This window comes from Epinephelus fuscoguttatus, linkage group LG6 (assembly GCF_011397635.1).
Source record: "Epinephelus fuscoguttatus linkage group LG6, E.fuscoguttatus.final_Chr_v1".
Lineage (NCBI taxonomy): Eukaryota > Metazoa > Chordata > Actinopteri > Perciformes > Serranidae > Epinephelus > Epinephelus fuscoguttatus.
In genome coordinates this window covers 12,236,348-12,254,687 of record NC_064757.1, presented here as the reverse complement: position 1 = coordinate 12,254,687, position 18,340 = coordinate 12,236,348, and the positions used below count along the sequence as shown (strand labels likewise).

The 18,340-nt window shown below is 41.5% G+C and overlaps 2 protein-coding genes across 6 annotated transcripts in view; one reads left to right on the top strand and one right to left on the bottom strand.

The window, feature by feature from the left end:
- Window positions 1-914: 914 nt before the first annotated feature.
- Window positions 915-11,406, top strand: tbx1 (T-box transcription factor 1). Of its 2 annotated transcripts, none has more exons than XM_049578199.1 (8): window positions 915-1,500; window positions 2,721-3,060; window positions 5,448-5,549; window positions 6,020-6,191; window positions 7,313-7,468; window positions 8,690-8,757; window positions 9,373-9,473; window positions 10,370-11,406. In XM_049578199.1, the coding sequence occupies exons 1-8, from the start codon at window positions 1,317-1,319 to the stop codon at window positions 10,750-10,752; spliced, it is 1,506 nt and encodes a 501-aa protein (XP_049434156.1). In that variant the 5' UTR covers window positions 915-1,316; the 3' UTR covers window positions 10,753-11,406. The 2 variants fall into 2 exon arrangements, with proteins under 2 accessions (XP_049434156.1, XP_049434155.1); XM_049578198.1 differs by having other exon boundaries at window positions 2,670-3,060.
- Window positions 11,407-17,016: 5,610 nt separating this feature from the next.
- Window positions 17,017-18,340, bottom strand: part of gnb1l (guanine nucleotide binding protein (G protein), beta polypeptide 1-like) — a 33,941-nt gene continuing 32,617 nt past the window's right edge. For all 4 annotated transcript variants that reach the window (XM_049578205.1, XM_049578203.1, XM_049578202.1 and 1 more), the window contains one exon: window positions 17,017-18,328. In XM_049578205.1, coding sequence (XP_049434162.1) covers window positions 18,050-18,328 — 279 coding nt within the window. In that variant the 3' untranslated portion in view covers window positions 17,017-18,049. The remainder of the gene's footprint in view (window positions 18,329-18,340) is intronic.

The window sequence follows — 18,340 nt, the reverse complement described above, 5'->3', positions numbered from 1 at the left end:
GCTGCAGCCTTCACGCTTAATTCAATGACTGCAGTGTAAATTAGAATATCCGGTCGCTATCGCAGCAGCTCCAGCAAAACACATCTTTGGTGGCTGCACATTAAAGCTGAACCTCGATAAGCTGAGAAGCAACGAGGCGATATTGGAGGCGCAAGGCGGAGAGGTCAAGTCCAGCTCCGGCCTGAAGTGCCACGTGTGTTTATTCTTTGTGTTTACTGATGGCACAGAAGGTGCTCTGCCTGGAGAAATTTGTCTTTCTGTGTGTAGTAACGTATAGAAGAAGTAAGGAGCTGCGTAAATCTACAATAAAATGGCGTGAAACTGCGCAATGTGGTAAACTGTTGTTAGGAAAGTACACAATTAAATAAGAGTGCAGGTAGATGGGAGGTGTAAATGAGAAAAACAACTTGTGTTGTGTGGCTGGTGTCACCCAAATGAATTATTCCATACATAAAGTGAAACATCTGCGACTTTTCACTTAAATCCATCTCTTTGATCCATATATATGTTTTGCTTGAATTAAAAGCAATATTCTCATTTCTTTGTTTTACTTGATTTAGAGAACACACACAGATCTGAAACTGCTCTGTGTGAATGTGAATTAACTTCTATTCATGTATGTTTTCCAACATGTTTAAAGCAAACTGTATTTTCGGAGTGAACCCTCGCGTAAAAGCCTCGCACTGCAGCCCCTGGTGTTCCAGGCAGACTCCGGGCAGGAGCAGCTCTATCTGGGCTTGGACAGCTAAAATATGCAAACGCATATATAGGCCCATAATTTACTGGAAAAGTGGCGCACTTTGAAGCCGGACATTGCAATGACGTTGGAGTTGAATTCAAATGACTGACACTCTTATTGAAATAAAACATCCAGTGCAGAGCGCAGACACTTTTTTCCTAGTGGTGCTGGGGAGGCGTGGATCTCGCTCACTTTTGACATTCTCGTAGCAGTAGTCGCTTCTCCTCAAGGCAGAACTCAGATGACACCACCCCGCCACCGACCGGAGGAGAAACGAGGGAAGCTCTCTCTCTTTATTCTCCGCGGATGAACGATGTTTTGACACCAGGACTTGTTTAGGGGTTCATCTACTGAATCTGTGCACCGGGGAGCTTTTCGCGTCTTCGCAGCAGCCGTGGGAATACTTTAAGAACAGTCTACCACAGACTCTTGCACCCACGGAGCGCCGGTGGCGGAATGTGAAAACCCCATTTTGGCGCATGTTCCTCTCTATTGTGCGCAGCCTTCTCCTGCTTTCTGCACGGTTGGAAAGCGGAGGAGGAGGAGGGACGGCTTTCCGCGACTCGTTCCCTTGCCTATGGACGACGGCGGTCCCCTCTCTCCAAAGGCTAATGCTTTCAGTATTGCCTCTCTGATTTCGGCTGCAGAGCAAGCAGGAAACGCCGCGTTTGACAAACAGAGCACCGGCCTGAACAAGCCAGACCTGCACAACCACAGTTCCTTTAAAATGCACTACAGCACTGTCACCCGGGAAATGGAAGGTAAATCAGTTTGTTGATGCCCATAGAGCTGCTGTAGCATGTCCGAATTTACACAACACATTGACATTTTCAAAACGCACAATTGAAAACAAAGCGCAAAACCACATATGGGTGCGTTGTTTTGAATGCATGAATGAAATAACTTTTAAAAGTAATTCTGACACAGTTGGCCCTGTATGGAAAAAATAATGCAAAATCAGCCCTGGTGATCACCATCAGGGGAGACGAGTCTGAATACAAAGCAGTCAGAGTGGAAAAAAAGTTTCCCTTCCAAATCCCCAAAGCGCAGTACAAAGAGTCAGTTTTAATTCGTGGACAGGATCACATACATTGAAAATGAAGCCAAGAGGAGGAGGGTTTACACGGGCACCCTGTGCGTAATGGTAAAAACAGACCATAATAAGCATATCCACTTCGGAGGGAGGGTTATCCATTCCGCAGATCTATTTGTCCAATAACAAACAAGCAACAGTCACCTGCTGCTTGTTTGTTTGTTCATGCAAATCAATGTGTGTTTACCTTGTAAACCGTTTACACTCCACTCTGCCGGCCAGATCCTCTATTGTTTGCTAACGGGGGTGATGTGGGCGATACCCTTATCCAAAAGTTAAATGGGTGCCGGAAAGACCATTAAAAAGGGGCGCACTTCTCTGTCAATCAGTCTCGTCCCAAGGCGAGGAAAAGGCACATTACCTGCAGTTCCTTATCTAAATAGAAATAAGAACCGGTTTTATCGCAAAGGGGAGGCCCTCTGCGTCAGATAAGAGAGGAGACTGGGTTGCAGTGTAACACACTGCAGCAGCGCACAACAGAGGCCGCTCAGAGCGCAATCGATCCGCAGCAAAAACTCAATCACACGCACCCGAAGCTCGTTTTTGGTGAAAAGTTCAGAGATTTTACGCGAGCACCGCCGTTTTTGGAAACATTTCGTCACCATTCGGACGTTCGCTATTTTAGATCAGGCAGACTGTAGCATGCTGGCAGTGGATGCAACCTCAGGGATTACTGAGCAGCCGAGACGGAAACTTTTAAACCAAAAGGGGTGTATTTGTGCGTGACATCTTCATCTGGAGATCACCGAATCCTGCTTCTGTTTTTACTGTCTGTGTTCTAATCGACTTACAGTGCACGGCATATTTAGTAAATCCAGTTTTTTGGGATGATTTCAGCCATATCCAGTCCGTGGCTGACGCAGCTGTCCCATTTTTGCGATGTTGCAGCCTTCACGACGAGCAGCTTGAGCAGCCTCAACACGCCGGGGGGCTACCACCTCTCTCCGTCCCCCGGGGACCCCTACAGCCAACATGAGTCCCACTTCGAGCCCTGCCCGGCCGCCCAGCACAACTACAACTACCCGGGGACTAACCCGGGCCAGGCCCCGCCGAGTGACAGCGGGACTCCCAACTGCTCTTCATCGTCCGCCAACTCCACACCGAACGGCAAAACTATAGTGAAGAAGAACCCCAAAGTGGCCAACATTAACGTCCAGCTGGAGATGAAAGCTTTATGGGACGAATTTAATCAGCTGGGGACGGAGATGATCGTCACCAAGGCTGGCAGGTGAGCACGAATGGGCCAGAGGCTGCAGAGTTTCTGTCCTCCTTACGCACATTTGTGTAGACCGGACAAATAATACACAGTAGATATGCCTTATCCTAACAAATAATTTTATTTAATATCCTGCCTTAAAGGAAGAACCGTGTCATCAAAAGACGTTTTTGTAAAATATAAATATTTTTAACATTTATGCTGAGGACGCAAATAAAATATGTAGGATAGATATTTATATTTATTTTTATTTGACAGCAGATTCCAATGCAAATAGCAACCACCAAATGGGATTTCATGGAAAAAAAAATACAGTATTTATTGTTTTCTTCTGGAGTTCATAATGAACCAGTTTTTGTTGTTTTTTAACTTTTAGTTTTTCAGTTGTATTTTGTTTTCCTTCGACTTTAAATGACACATTTTTGGGTCCAGACTGGTACAAGCGTAAAGCATTGCAACAGTTATCATTAAGCATAATGCATGTTGCATATAAAGCCCTCAAATGTTTATCTATTTGATAAATTAAAGTATGCGCACACAAGACTGTTTAGCTTTATAAAATATATTTCATTAAAAGCTGTGTAGGTGAGCAGGGGTGGAGATGTTTTAAAGACGAGGTCAAACACATGGAGGCTTGTAGGTGGATGTGCGTGTTGTGTTTTGTGTGTGTGTGTATGTGTCAGCTGTAAACACCACGTTGATGGGATCCTGCTGTGTTTTATAGATCCAATAAGGATAACCGTGGCTCTCGGCTGCTTTCCTTCACCGCCAGACTCAATTTTACGCACCGCCGTTTTACGGAACATTATGGTCTTTAATCTATGGGAGTCTTTAAGTGCAGGTGAAGGAAGATCAGCTCCTATGTAGCTGATTATAGTGTTGCAGTCTTGTTTTTGTTCGGGCCTCAACACGTGTTTATTACTTTTCTTATTTCCTCATTACAGAAGTGTCTGTCTGCGTCCCTCCCTTTCCTGTAGTCTCACAAAAATCTGTTGTGGTTACATAAACTGCATGAAGACAAAAATCTGCTTTAGATTTGGCTATTAATTAAAAAAAAAAACAGAATATGTCAAGAAATCTGATTGATCGATTTTGCCCTTTTAATTTGCAGATTTTAAACAAATTTAAAGTGGCCATTTTTTATTCAGAATTTAGACTTTATCCTGTCATCTGCGTGGATCTGTAGACAGGACAATATTCTCACCAGCGCTGACCTCTGACCCCTTTGGAGAGCCAGTAAAACATTACACTAATATTCAGTATGCTATTATTTTCAACTAGTAATTATGGCGCGTAAAAGCGTCTCCAAATGCCGTCCTGGTGTTTTCTGTATTATAGGCCTAATATAAAGAGGCATGATATAATTGATTTAATCCTGAAAGTGAGGCTGGAGTCCCCCCGCTCCGCGCTGTCTGACAGGAGAAAGGAGATCTGCAGCAGAGCACTTTAGAAGCTCCTTCAGCCTCACCTAGCCACAACACTGACGTTAATTGAGCGTTGATTTTAGGATCCCTTTCACTGACTCGGCGGATTACTCAACTTTCAACCCTTTTTCTTGAGGGATATGGATCTGCCCTGCAAAGTAACCTATGAGGTGGAGGAAAAAATAAATGTTTGTGGTCATGGGTGCAGACTCAGCCGCTGCATCTATAGAACCAAAACTAACAGCAAAACTTCCACAAGCGATTCAATCTTGAATTCTGAGGCTCAGAGTAAAAAAGTGTTTGTTAATAAATGAATCCAGGTCACCATTATCTCAGCGTGCACAGACCAGTGCATCTTGTTTCTTTTTTTCCACACAAGTAGGCTGCAGCTTTGGATATTTTTTCCTCCTAGTCCTATTGGTACAAACTTACAAACTAAATTTAAAAGTGAGCTCGATAAGTGCCACACCTCGCCTACCCAAATAACGTCTGCGCGTGTGTAAGTATTTCCACTACACGTGTGTAGGCCTTCGTGTGTCTGGAACTCATCAAAACAGTAGAAGAGAAGTTAAAGCGTCCTGCCAGAAGTTACAAACCCGGAGCTAAAAGGCAACAAACCCAAAGCTCAAATCAGAGGAGGGAGAGTTTTATCTGGTTACGCACGGCCTCAATCACGTCAATTCCAATAGCTCGAAGCTTCTGTCTTCTTGTTGCCTCAAGCACGGGCCAAATTAAGCTCTGTAGGTCTGGAGATGAATATCTCTGCAAACATGCTGGCTTTGTGAAAAATACTTTGGCAATATCATGTGTTGGCTCCTCTAATGAATTCCATATTATTCAAACACTTGATCACCACCGTTCACACCCACAGAGAGCATACACTTTTAGAAAATAGGACTTCAAAACTCACTGTGCAGCAATAGCAACATTTAAAAACCTAGTTTAAACAGTTGCCTCGTGTTTCTTCTTTCACAGGAGAATGTTTCCAACTTTCCAAGTGAAAATATTTGGGATGGATCCCATGGCAGACTACATGCTCCTGATGGACTTCCTGCCTGTAGACGACAAACGTTACAGGTAACTTTTTTGGATGTCTTCAGACAACTGCAATACATATCTGTCACTACAGGGCTGTAAAACATTGTAATAGTCCGCAGGCCTTAACTGAGCTGCACGACACACACTTTGCCGTGTTAAAGCAAAAGAAAAAAACACTAGTGTACATAAATATATGTAAGAATTGTCTTTGTATATATTTATTCTAATCTTTCCACTATTAACTGATTATTCTCGTATTATTTTATTTTATTTTATTCTATTTCAAATTTATTTTATTTTATCTGCGAAATATGTTGTGGTCTACAAGTTGGCATTACAGAGATATAGGCTACTCAGTATCATATTTAATTATTGTAATTTTTAATAACTGCAGTTTGTGTCTTCATGTTAACATGTGCATAAAAAGTTTGCGCGCAGCAGACTTTTATTCAAATTAATAATGTTGGGGGGAGCGTTGTGTCTAATGAACTTTTTTTTCTATGTCTCAGGTATGCTTTCCACAGCTCCTCGTGGCTGGTTGCCGGTAAAGCTGACCCCGCCACACCGGGCAGGGTCCACTACCACCCGGACTCTCCGGCCAAAGGCGCCCAGTGGATGAAGCAGATTGTTTCCTTTGATAAACTCAAACTCACCAACAACCTGCTGGATGACAACGGCCATGTGAGTGCACGGCTGGAAATAAATGCATGCATGCGAAAAAAAAAACAAAAACAAAAAAAACACCAACAGAAACTTAAGTAGGTTACCAAAGTCGTCCCGTACCAACAGCTTCAAAAAAATAAATAAATAAATAAAAAATCACGATGCAAATAATTATAAAATATACAGCAATTTACTTGGGTGTAAGGATAGTACTGATGGGCATTATTTAGCACCAGAGTGTGAGATTAACCGACACATTAAGGGGTCACAGACATCATAAACTGGTGACTACATGAACTGTAAATTCACCATTTAGTCCCAGCAGAGAGGTTCCTACCATGAAGGAGAGATTGAGCAATTTTATTCGCCCTCACACTGATTGATACAAGTGATTTAAGAGTAATAAACCTTGATATTCTGACTAATAGTCAGATGATGCCAAATGCCTATTTTCAATCCACAGAAATGGCATTGCACATCAGGCTTTACTCCAAAAATGACGGCAAGGAAGTGGAATATTTCACCACTGGAAATTATTTCAGCCTTTCCCACATGATCTTCCACTGTGTCTGAGTGTTTCCGTGCATCGAGTTGTGAAATCAGAGAGAAAAAGGGAGATTTTCGATTTCCTGGGGGTGTATTTTAGCAAATAGTGAAAAGAGTGAAGCATGCAGGACTGCTGAATGGGACTGGGGATATTTTTGAAACGATTATTTAACGACTAATGCTCCGTGGCCTTTATTTATTTAGATAAATGTAACAGTTTCACATGACTGTAATCACACGCCTGCACATATATTGCGAGCGTCAGGTTATTTATGCATTTAATGACATTTACCAAACCAGTATATCCACAAATGTGTAACCTGGAAATGTTGGACAAGATTTTAATATTTATTCATTTGATTTTTTATATATACATATTGTATGATTAAATAGGTTTAAGTAACGGAATACTTCGTTTGGTCTTTGAGATATTTTATTGTATATTATTTTATTTTATCCAACCATTATTTATTTATACAGCTTCATAATATGATCGAAAATAGTCTGACGTGTGGAGTTATGCCTTCAATCTTTCAGTGTAATGTTGCATCATAATTCTATATGAGTGCTGATGAATGCTCTGGTTCTTACAGATCATCCTGAACTCCATGCACCGCTACCAGCCCAGGTTTCATGTGGTTTATGTGGACCCCCGCAAGGACAGCGAGAAATATGCCGAGGAGAATTACAAAACCTTTGTTTTTGAGGAAACCCGCTTCACGGCGGTCACAGCCTACCAGAACCACCGGGTAAGAAGCATTCATCACCTTGTGTGTAACCTACATGGTACGATGTGCAGAAACTAACAGCAGCTATGCGGAATGTGACCTGATTGTAAAGGTATAAAAATAGGCTGTAACATAAGATGGACATTATGTTCAGACATTATGCGTGCAGCCGTGATACTTACTAACATATGGTGGGCCTATGGTAAAGCCACGTTCGACTGAAATATTAATCAATTAATGGAGATTATGAACTCGTTTTTATGACTGCTACACTGTGCAAATGCATCAACTAAGTAATCAGTTGTGATCAGTTGTGTATAAGCCTACCACAGTCTCTTGCATTGCGCGCTTTTTGTGCGTAAATGTTGCCTCTGCTCTGCGCCACAACTGTGCTTCTTTTTTTCTGCGTCGCCCCTGCTCTGTTTTCCATCAGGATCGGCGTCTGTTCAGATTTACACATCTGTGCATTCAGTGCTTATTCAGAGCGACTCGTAACAAGTGAAACATTAGAATAAAATTCAGTTCCTATCAGTAATTTAGAAGTGAGTGAGAAGAGTGTGGGAGTCGGTGCATTATTGTTACTGTAATACTACCGTGGCCAAACGGTGATCAGACGGTGGATGAAATCATTTTGTCCTAGTTGATGCTAAATGTGACAGATTTTCTAAAGTTTTAAGTACTTTTACATTTAAGCCCTCATAGCATCACCTATTTGCAGTGGGTAATTTGTGACCTTTATAATGTGACTCATGAAATTGGGACACAATGACCCAAAATAACAATTGAATTTAAAACGTTGTAAAATGATGATAATGATGGTTAGAAACGCTTACAGGTTATGATTATGGATATATTTTTATAAGTGCTGCTGTGCCTGAATGGGAATTTACAAATGAGACCATATGCAGCTGTAAATGTTAGAAGAAAGCTCAAATAAATGTAGTCTACAACAATAAAAGCTCTGTATTAACCTGGCAGTTGTATGAATTTGCTGGCCATAGTCCTGCACAATATGCAACTGTTTACTCATATATTTTATTAAAAACAGCAGTGTTGTTCAAATGGATTTTTTCAAAGACGGGGGATTTTCCATCTAAAATAGCCAGTCCATCATGCTCGTCTATCACTGCTGTGCTTTCTAATAAAAATCAAATGTGATGACTTATAAAAATGGAAATGACACTGTGTATGACTACTTTATGCAGCACTGAGGTTTATTTGATGTTGTGCTCTGGATTTCAGATCACACAGCTGAAGATAGCCAGCAATCCCTTTGCGAAGGGCTTCAGGGATTGTGACCCCGAGGACTGGTGAGTGTTTACACTCAAACAATACAGTCTCATTGGCATGACTCCACATGGTGTAAAATGTGCAACAGAGCCGGCCGGGCCAGAGAGCATTTGCAAAATAGTTTTGTTGTTTGTTTTATGTCACAGGTGCCAGATGGGTGGAGTCTGCCTCATAAAAACACACCTAAGTGAAGTTTAGAAACCACTGGATATTGTTTGAAAGTCAATCTGCTGTGTTTTTGTCACTGACAAATTACCAGACGTTCTCGTAATTATAACAATAAAGTAAACCCCACCCATCTAATATACTCCGGCTCAATGCATATCCCAAATGCTGCTCATCCAGCTCTGCAAATGACTTTCTCCCTTCTCTTAAGAGCATTAACTGAAACATTAACGCTGATGTTTATAGGATATTTGATTATGTTATAGAACAGGACAATCTGAGTCACGTAATGGGTGGCTTCACGTTTCATTCACTGTAAAATTGGGGGCCTGTCAATGTATAAATGCTCATTACATGCAACAGTGTAAACTCTTAAAATGTGCATTCATCATTTTAATATATAATAAAGAAATTGTGCCCTTGACATTCATTAAATGAGTATGTAACTGAATCCATTCTCCCTGCTCCAGGCCCAGGAATCACAGGCCAGGCTCTCTGCCAATAATGAGTGCCTTTGCCAGAACAAGAAACCCAATGTCATCTCCCCCTCAGCAGAACGGCACAGAGAAAGGTCTGCGGCTCGCTCTTTGTTTCATTTCAGAACTCACGCCTGCTATCAAACATGAAACACTGTCACACTAAGTTATCTAGCCTTTAGAAAAAATGTTTTTCTTTCAACTGTTGGCATATTTCACCTTAATTTGGCTTAATTTTGTATCTTTAATTTAAGCACAGTGGTGCATTCACAGCGTCGGGCCAATACTGGCTTTTAATTAAACATCAAATATCAGCCACTCAGTGTCACCCAGTTCCGACATGAAAGAGGTTCTTATGCTGTAACTGAGCCCAGTTTCCTCACACAGTAAAATCTGCAATGAAAACTAGACTTTCTTGACAAGATTATTTTATCCATGAGCTCCATAATAATAATTTCAGTTTCATCTTGGCTTAAAAAAGCTCCTTATATAGCTGAAGAAATTTTTTTAACAATATTTTCTTTTGGGAAGCCCACGTTAAAATGTATTTTCCAACATTTTGAAATGCATAATTATATATGTATGAATATTTTTTAACAGTACCTTATGCTAATATTTACAGTTTTCAGAATTTCAATGCAGACTTTTAGTATCTAGTGATCTTAACACTGCTGTCATGTTGCAAATATTTTAATAAATATGCATATTTTGGGGGTATTACAAATGTGAAATGAGATTTATTATATATCAGTGTACAGTGCAAAATGTTACTGGATCTAACCCAGAAGTACGGGTATTATTATGATTATGCCCATTTACAAACCTGTACTTGTCATAACCTATAGTTTGGACTGCAGAACACACACACACACACACCCACACACACACACCCACACACACACACTTTAGGAAAATATACATAACCTGCTGGTACAAAGTATGCACAACACACTGGCTAGCTCTGACTGTTCTCATGTCTCATCCTGCACAGAGGACAGTAGGCGGGAGTACGAGCGAGACCCTAGCGGCACGCCCATACACGCCGACCCGGCTCACCAACTGATGTCCCGCGTCCTCAGCCCTGCCTTGCCTGTCCCGGGAGGCCTCCACGCCGTCCCACTCACCAGTGGCCGACCCAGCCCTCCCCACGACCTTCGGGCAGACCCCCACGGTCTACCCCCGGACACCCTGCACCACCACCCTTATAAGTACCCCACCACCTATGAACACTACCTGGGAGCTAAGACCAGGCCATCGCCCTATCCTTTACCCAGTATCAGAGGACACACGTACCACCACCACATGAACCCAGCCACAGCTAACATGTACTCAGCCACAAGTGGCCCCTCTAACTATGACTACGGGCCCAGATAATGACTGCTGTTCTCCCAGGCCAACGGCGCTGAGCACTGTGGGAATGGAAACAGGCAGGAAAGGCAACACAGTCCTGTCTATTGATGGCTTACGCAACCTGTGGGGTGCGTTCACGGGCTGAAACTCTGCTGGATAAACCCTGCCGTATTTATTTAAAGGAAATGCATCTCTGCGTTAAGCAGAGGCACCTGCTTGGAGTCCTTGAAGAGGTCAGCTTTGACCTTTGAACCTAAATGGCAATAGCTCCACACCAGGGCACCTCCTACCTGAGCGGTGCAGACATTGAGCCAGCAAACAGAGGAGACAGGTGGGACCTCTCCTTAACATGGACAATACCTTTGATCACAGACTGGAATTGAATTCTTTTTTTGTGTTGGATGCACTTTTTGATTTGCCTTGTTTTTATTGCTTTCAAAAAAGCCATATGTTATATAGTCCATCAACCTCCTAGGTAGACGAGATGTTTGCATGTTGAGCTCATCAGAGAGGGTGTCGAAACACATCCAAATGTTTTTGTTTGAGGAAAAAAAAAGAAATACGAGATTTGATTTTGAAACGTTCTGAACATCTTGAGCCGCTCTGAGAAGCTTGTACCATGGCACTGACTTGCAGCAATTCAAAGTAAATAAATGAAGCAGAAAAACTGTTCTGTATCTGTAAAATAAACATTAAATTCTTGTAATTCATAAAAAAATCCTGTCTTTGAGCAGATCTTCCATTCAAAGCTCTGTCGGCTGGTGTCGGCTGAAGGGGGAGGGTTAAAAAAAGCTTACCTCACTGATAGCATTGTTCTGGTTTCTCCAACCGGATTTGCCCTGTTGAATTGGGTTGGTACGTCCTGCAGTCATTGGAAGTCAGGATTTGGAGGCTGTCTAAACATTAGACCGCACTATAGGTCAAATGTTGAAATCTGCACCTGGGTTCTATGAAAAAGAGCACATACGTACACACACATAAATACACTCATTATTAGGTGTAGATTTCAGGGTGTGGGGCACGTGGGAGACATGTGCCCCTCAATACTTAGAACAAGTGCAAAAAAACATTTAAGTAGTACAGGATTTTATTATTGACAGAATAAACACATTTACACCATACATTAATGCAGAAAAGAAACAAACTAGTGCCCAAAAATTCACCAGAATGCAGGAAATATAGTTTTTCATGCTCAAAATTTTGAGGCGGTGGACCCCAAAACCCTGCATTTCATTTGTGTCCCTGCAGTGTTGAAAATGAGACCTACTCCCTTACACTTTTTGACCATAATTCCTACTTCTACCCACACTTCCCTCTTAGTTTCGATGAACCAATTTAAGTAGCTGTGGTCACACTATAGACTGCAATTTTGTGTTAACATGTGTAGCAACAGGCCGTTGAAATCTCTATTGCTGCGGTTAAAGACTTAAAAGATTTTTTATCAGAAAAAAAACAGTGAGTGCTTAAAACTATTTGGGGATCTTAATAACTGTATGTAATTGAAATATGAGTTATTGGACATTTAACAGGCATTTATTATCATACATTTGTGATAAAAAAAAAAATGTATTTAATACAGTGTTTTCAAAAACTTCCTGCCAAAAAAATAGGAACCCATGTCATCATGTCACACAAACTAAAGAGGCAACAATTACATTTCCCCTCTCCCCACAAGGATATCATTGCTCACATTTAATGGGACAGTTGGCTGATATTTTAAGAATGTCACTGTCTCCTATCTGTGCAGCCATTTCCACCTCCTATTTGAAGTCCTATGAGGAATGCTTTGTTGTCAAGGTTAATCTCGTTGGGAAAAAAAAAGTCTGCTGTGGGATTTGTGCCTGTCACGATACAAAGGGAAACGCATCCTAATGATTCATTTCAATAATGTATTTTTTCTCCTTGAACTGTGCTGCCACTGAGAGGAGAGCAGGAGGAAGAGGATGCCCGAGGGCTCCTGACCTCTGACTGTTTAATGGCGTGTAAAGGTGTCAAAGGTTAAATAATGTTTCCACTCATTTAAACGCGACTAATTGGTTGTGGAATTGTTTTGTTTGTTTGGGTGGCGACTAAAGCTTTTACTTTATATCGGAAACATTAAGTGCGTAGTTACTATTTTACATTTTGTATTTCATTGGCTGGTTCTCTATCTCCAACAGGCTGTCAGGTAACTTAATAAAATGGTGTTTCTCACGTCGAGTCATAATTAGGCCAAATAACGAATAATACAAATATAATTCTATTTCCTTTTTAATGCGGTACTCGCCTACTCAGTGTGTTCGGTGTTTCGTGTTCCGGTGTACTCTGGTCAGCAAGCCGTCTGGTGTGCACCGTCGCCGGCCTGCAGGTGCAGATGAGCAGCCAGCCGGAAGTCCGGAAGCACCGCGAGACCAAAATTCGGGTTAACTCGTGCACCGCCGGGGCTCGTGGGGGTTGGGAAAGGGTGACACTCGAGGAAAGATGGGTTAAAAGTCGATATGTGGACTAAAGTTAGGTTTCACAACCCAGAGGAAACATCAGTGAGACTGCCAATGCACATTGTAGGCCTATTTAGGAGGCTACAAGATAACTGTCAACCGCAATTAGGAAACAACCGACAGCTATTTCAGTAACAAAGTCATTTAATTAAATTCATAGTGATTAATACTAGTACAAATTATTATGGACATGATTTCCACCAATATGGGTAGGTCAAAAAGTAGGACTATCATACTTAAACTGTGACACGGGTTTAAATTATTATTACACCCAGTTCTGTGGCTACTAGTGAGAATTCAATATATTCAAAACAATTATCCACTGAGTTGCAGTGGCTGACTGCTAAAGCATTATACAAGTTATTAAACAGCACAGTGCGGTTACAATGAAGCAGTTGTGAAGGAAGTATTCAGGTCCTGTAATTGGGTAAAAAAAAAAAAAAAAAAAATAGTAATATTGTAACATAAAAAAGTTCCACTGTAGCTCTGCAATGAAAATGAAATTTGAGTGAAGGTATTATTAACAAAATATTTTTAATGTATCAAAAGTACTTAGAAAAATGCCCCCTGAGAGACTTATTCTATCATATTGAATTATTATAACTGAGTCAAAGTGGACCTAGTTTTAACTACAGCTTGGGTACTTTAATTAAATTTAAATGTTATAACAATGTATTGTTTACATGTTAGTCTTGCATGTTCAATCTCATCTGTAAACAAACTAATAGTTGCCTCTGAAGTGAGGTTAAAAAGTTCAGAGAAGTGCAAAGCAGAATTGAATTCAAGTACTTAAATAAAGTAGGTTAGAAGTATCTTATATTTGTATACATAAAGAAACAGTCTTCTCTTTTCTTCACACCGCCTGCGCTGAGTTGTACAATTTTGAATGAAACCATATCCAGCGATGAAAATGTTCCTCACATGTTGCACTCTTTAATAAATAGTGTCCCTGGTGTCATATGCATCTGCCTGGGGAGACTTGACATTGAAGCCTGAGGCCGCCCTCATTTTGTAACCCTGCTCTGCAGCCTGAAGAAGCCTGTAGGAGCCTATTCAAGTAAGCACACAGGAGATTCTTTGCCTCTGGCACATTAATGAAGCTCAGATCTACTGAATTTAAATGAAAAAAGATACTTAATAGGCTGAGATTACAGATGTGACAAATCCTTGCAAACTTTCAAAGTGGCAATCAGAGAAATTGCGCCTACTAGAGGACATATAATGAACTGCACCTCAATACCAACTAGTATTGTCAGTGTGGTGCCTGTATTGGAAAATATTTTCCACCTTACATTTCTGCACATGCACCTTAATAGGCTCTGGCATGTTTTCAACAGGCCTAGGCCATTTTCAAGCACAATACTTTCATGTACCCTTCATTTCACACAGAGGAAAAGAGCAAGCTGCTTAAGCCCAGTTACATTCATGTACCCAGATGTCTCAGGCTCCAGGAGCAACGGTGGACTTGCCAGTGAGGTATGAAGAGGCAGAGGATGGATGATAATGCAACCTATTTGACACTCACCTGCATCTGGAACATCTGTTATGACGGCCCGTGCTGAACCTTGCCTCCCTGCCCACCGTATCTGGGGACAGTTATTAAAAAGAAGCCAGGTAAACCAATCAGAGTCCTCCACATAAACAACAGAACACGTGGTTCACATGTCATCCCCTGTGGCCTCTCAGCTAATACAAAAGGTATTACGGTTTATGGTGTGCATGAGGCTGCTGATGGACATTTTATGCAGAACATCAAAATACATCACTGCAGCTGGGCAAGAGCCGTGATACATTTGTATTAGGTCACATTTGAAAAAATAAATAAAACCAACTTGCCCGTGAGGCGGAACATTAGTTTTGGCTTTTACAGAAGGAATTATTTTCTTCAAATCATTCCTTTTTCTATATTTATGTTTTCTAGAGAATCAGGCTCATTTTGACGTCTTCTATGTCCATAAACACACCTAAAGGCTCAGGCAGTGACAGCATCAACCACAGACACACTCACATACCAACACACAACCCACCGGATTATGTGCTATCCCAAAGCCAGGTTGACCTCTGACCTTCAAGGCCAAGGAAGACACACGTTAGGTGATAAGTGAAGCACTGGGCCTATTGTGCAGACGGTCTCCCTGTCCATTTATTGACTTCCTAAATGATCCATTATGAAGTGATTTACGAGGTCCACCACCACCCCACCAGGCACTTCTAAGGCCGGTGGGTTGCCGTCTGCTCCATTCAGCAAACATCTGCACCAATGGACCCAGCATTTGATTTATCAGAGAATGGACGGAAGCTGCCCCATGCCACTGCTGGTGTTTGTTCAAAGCCAACAGGAGAGTTAGGAAGCTGTTATGAATGCAAGATGTCACCAGTGGGGTCAGACACAAAAGGTATAGATGGAGCTCCGCAGGGAACAAGGAAAACATGCCATTAAAACCAGGCACTCGGAAAAAGAAGCAAAATAAAGATTTTATGCCACGTTTTTTTAAAATGACATCAAAGGGTTTTCAGCAAGCACAAACACAACTCATCAAGAACTTTACTTTGAAAACAAGCAAAAAACCCACCAAAATAGCAGCTCCATACTTTTTTCAATGACAGTAGCGTCACGGTAAGGCAGCCTGTCTTGCAAATGACCTCGTCTTTCCTCCGTTCACTAATGATTCGTGGCCATAATGCTCGCCTGGCTCTTTGATTTCTCAGGCCTTTCCTGTACAGCACGATGAGCTTCTCAACTTGGGGTCATCCCAGGAGACAAAGCCTTTATGAAGCAGAACGTCAAGCGTTTGAAGCCCTGGCCCCCGGCCTCTCTGCACAGTGTTGTAACACATGAGCTCCCATGCTGCTCATTGACTCACAGAGATATTATTAGAGACAGTAGACAGAAAAACAATACCTCTCTATTTTCTCTGGGACTTTCACAACAGGACCCTTGGCCTTGTTCATGACAAATGTCCATTTGTAAAAAAAGACATCTGTATTTAGAATTGCATGTAAAGAAAATGCAGAAGTTATCAATTGTTTTATTTTAAAATGCAAATGCTGCCGATTCCTCTTAGAGACAACATTAAAGTTTTTTTTTTAATTGTTTGAAATTCTTGAACATGATGGTTACATTGATGTAGATTTCCACTGTTTTTCTTCATCCATTTTATTTTTCAAAGTGGTAATACTTATAAAGAAAATCAGCTTATAAACAGATAATGCTGACCAAGGAGAACATCTGCAGATCAGTGGCTTCACTAAACCATCAGCCGTCCCTTCTTTATGTGCCTGCTGTGATTAACCTTGTTTGACAAATACAGCTCAGGTCAGGCTGGAGGGCTTGTGTGTTAAGCTAAGACCTGCTAGAATAACAACACAAGATTACATAGCTGCTCAGGTGCGACCTATGCATCAAATTCAGGTCCACTGGAGCAAATCTCCAATCAGGTAAGTCAATACAATCACATAGCCGCACAGAGCATCACACAAAGAGCTTCAGCAAACAGTGGGCCAAAAATGACAGCTAATTCCTAAGTAACTATTTGAAATATATCAGATATTTAAACTGGCCCTACATTTTAAGTTAGACTGGGCTGGCCCAAGAAGGTCTGACAGAAACATACAGGTGTATATATTTGTATACACAATAGAAGTCTAGTCTTATCATAGAAAATGTGCACTATGCCAGACACATGCAGTGTAAAAAATACATGAATAGAAGAACCAAACCCAGAGTTATCAAGGCTTTGCAGTTACTATAATTATTATTATATATTATAAATACTGAGTCATATATTTCAGACATTAAATGTAGACACTGTTTGAAAAATTATATTTGGATTTATTACAGGAAAACAGTATGATAAGTTGGTAGTTACCAATACAGTTTCAGTTCATATGAGGACAAAATAAAATCCGTTCTAGGGTCCAATGTGTAGGATTTATAGAGATGTATTAGCCAAAATGGTATATAACGTTCATAACTATGCTTTCATCAGTTACCATCAGTTTCATCACCTGAAAATAAGAATTGTGTTTTCGTTACCTTAGAACAAGCCGTATAAATCAACATATGAAACAGGGCCTCTTTTGCGGAGTCCGCCATGTTGTTTCTACAGAAGCCCAGAGTAGACAAACAAAATATAGCACTAGATAGGGCCATTTGTGTTTTCACGCCGGCCACCATATTTCTACTAAATGCGTGGCATACAGGGGAAGTTTCAGTTGGTTGCAAACCTATGACCTCACCACTAGATCTCACTAAATCCAACACACTAGACCTTTAGGGTGAATGCTGAGCAGCATGTTTGGTCAGTGTCTTCTTCATGAACCCTTTAGCAGGATGCAGCATTAACTGTATTAAGTCAAATTAGGTTATTAAGAAACTGACAGGGCTCATTGTGTGGGATGAACATGTCAAACTCAGTCTCTGGAAATGCAAATGCTACTGTTTTTAAAAATATAAACAACTGACCCTGACAGTGTAGGTGGCATATCACTGTATGTCCCGTGTTTTAATACTGTATCTTTCTTGCTCTTAAGAGCAAAGGGGGAGACAGTTGGTCTGAAGATTGAAAGCGGCCCCATGTAATGACATGATTCATGCCAAAGCAATTAACTAGCTGTAGTTATTTATGGGCGCTGCTTCCACTTGCAAAATTGCTTGACACTAGATGGCAAAGACAATGCAGGAACTCGATATCAAGAGACAATATCTATATGAACATAATACACAGTCTATTTGTCCAGTTATCAAAACATGGCACTGGAATATTACTGAATTACTGGCTACAGACACCACCTGGGGTCACACCAACATCAGTAGTAAAGTCCATATTTCCTCCCAGAGACGGTCAGCCAGTGTCAGCTCCCTCGTTGTACACTGACCACAGGCTGATCCGCTGGTCCTTGGATCCAGCAGCCAGCAGTCTTTGTCTGGGGTCCTGGTGGTCAGAGAAGGCCACGCTTAGCACCATGTCAGTGTGGTACTGAAGTACTGCCAGTGGTCGCAGCTTCTTCCACCCAAATACCCGTACCCGATGGTCCCAGCCGGCCGAGGCCAGAAGCTTCCCGTCGCCCCTGATACACAGCTGGGAAACCCCAGGGTTGACCAGCGTCACACAGTCCTGGAGCTGTTAAACCAC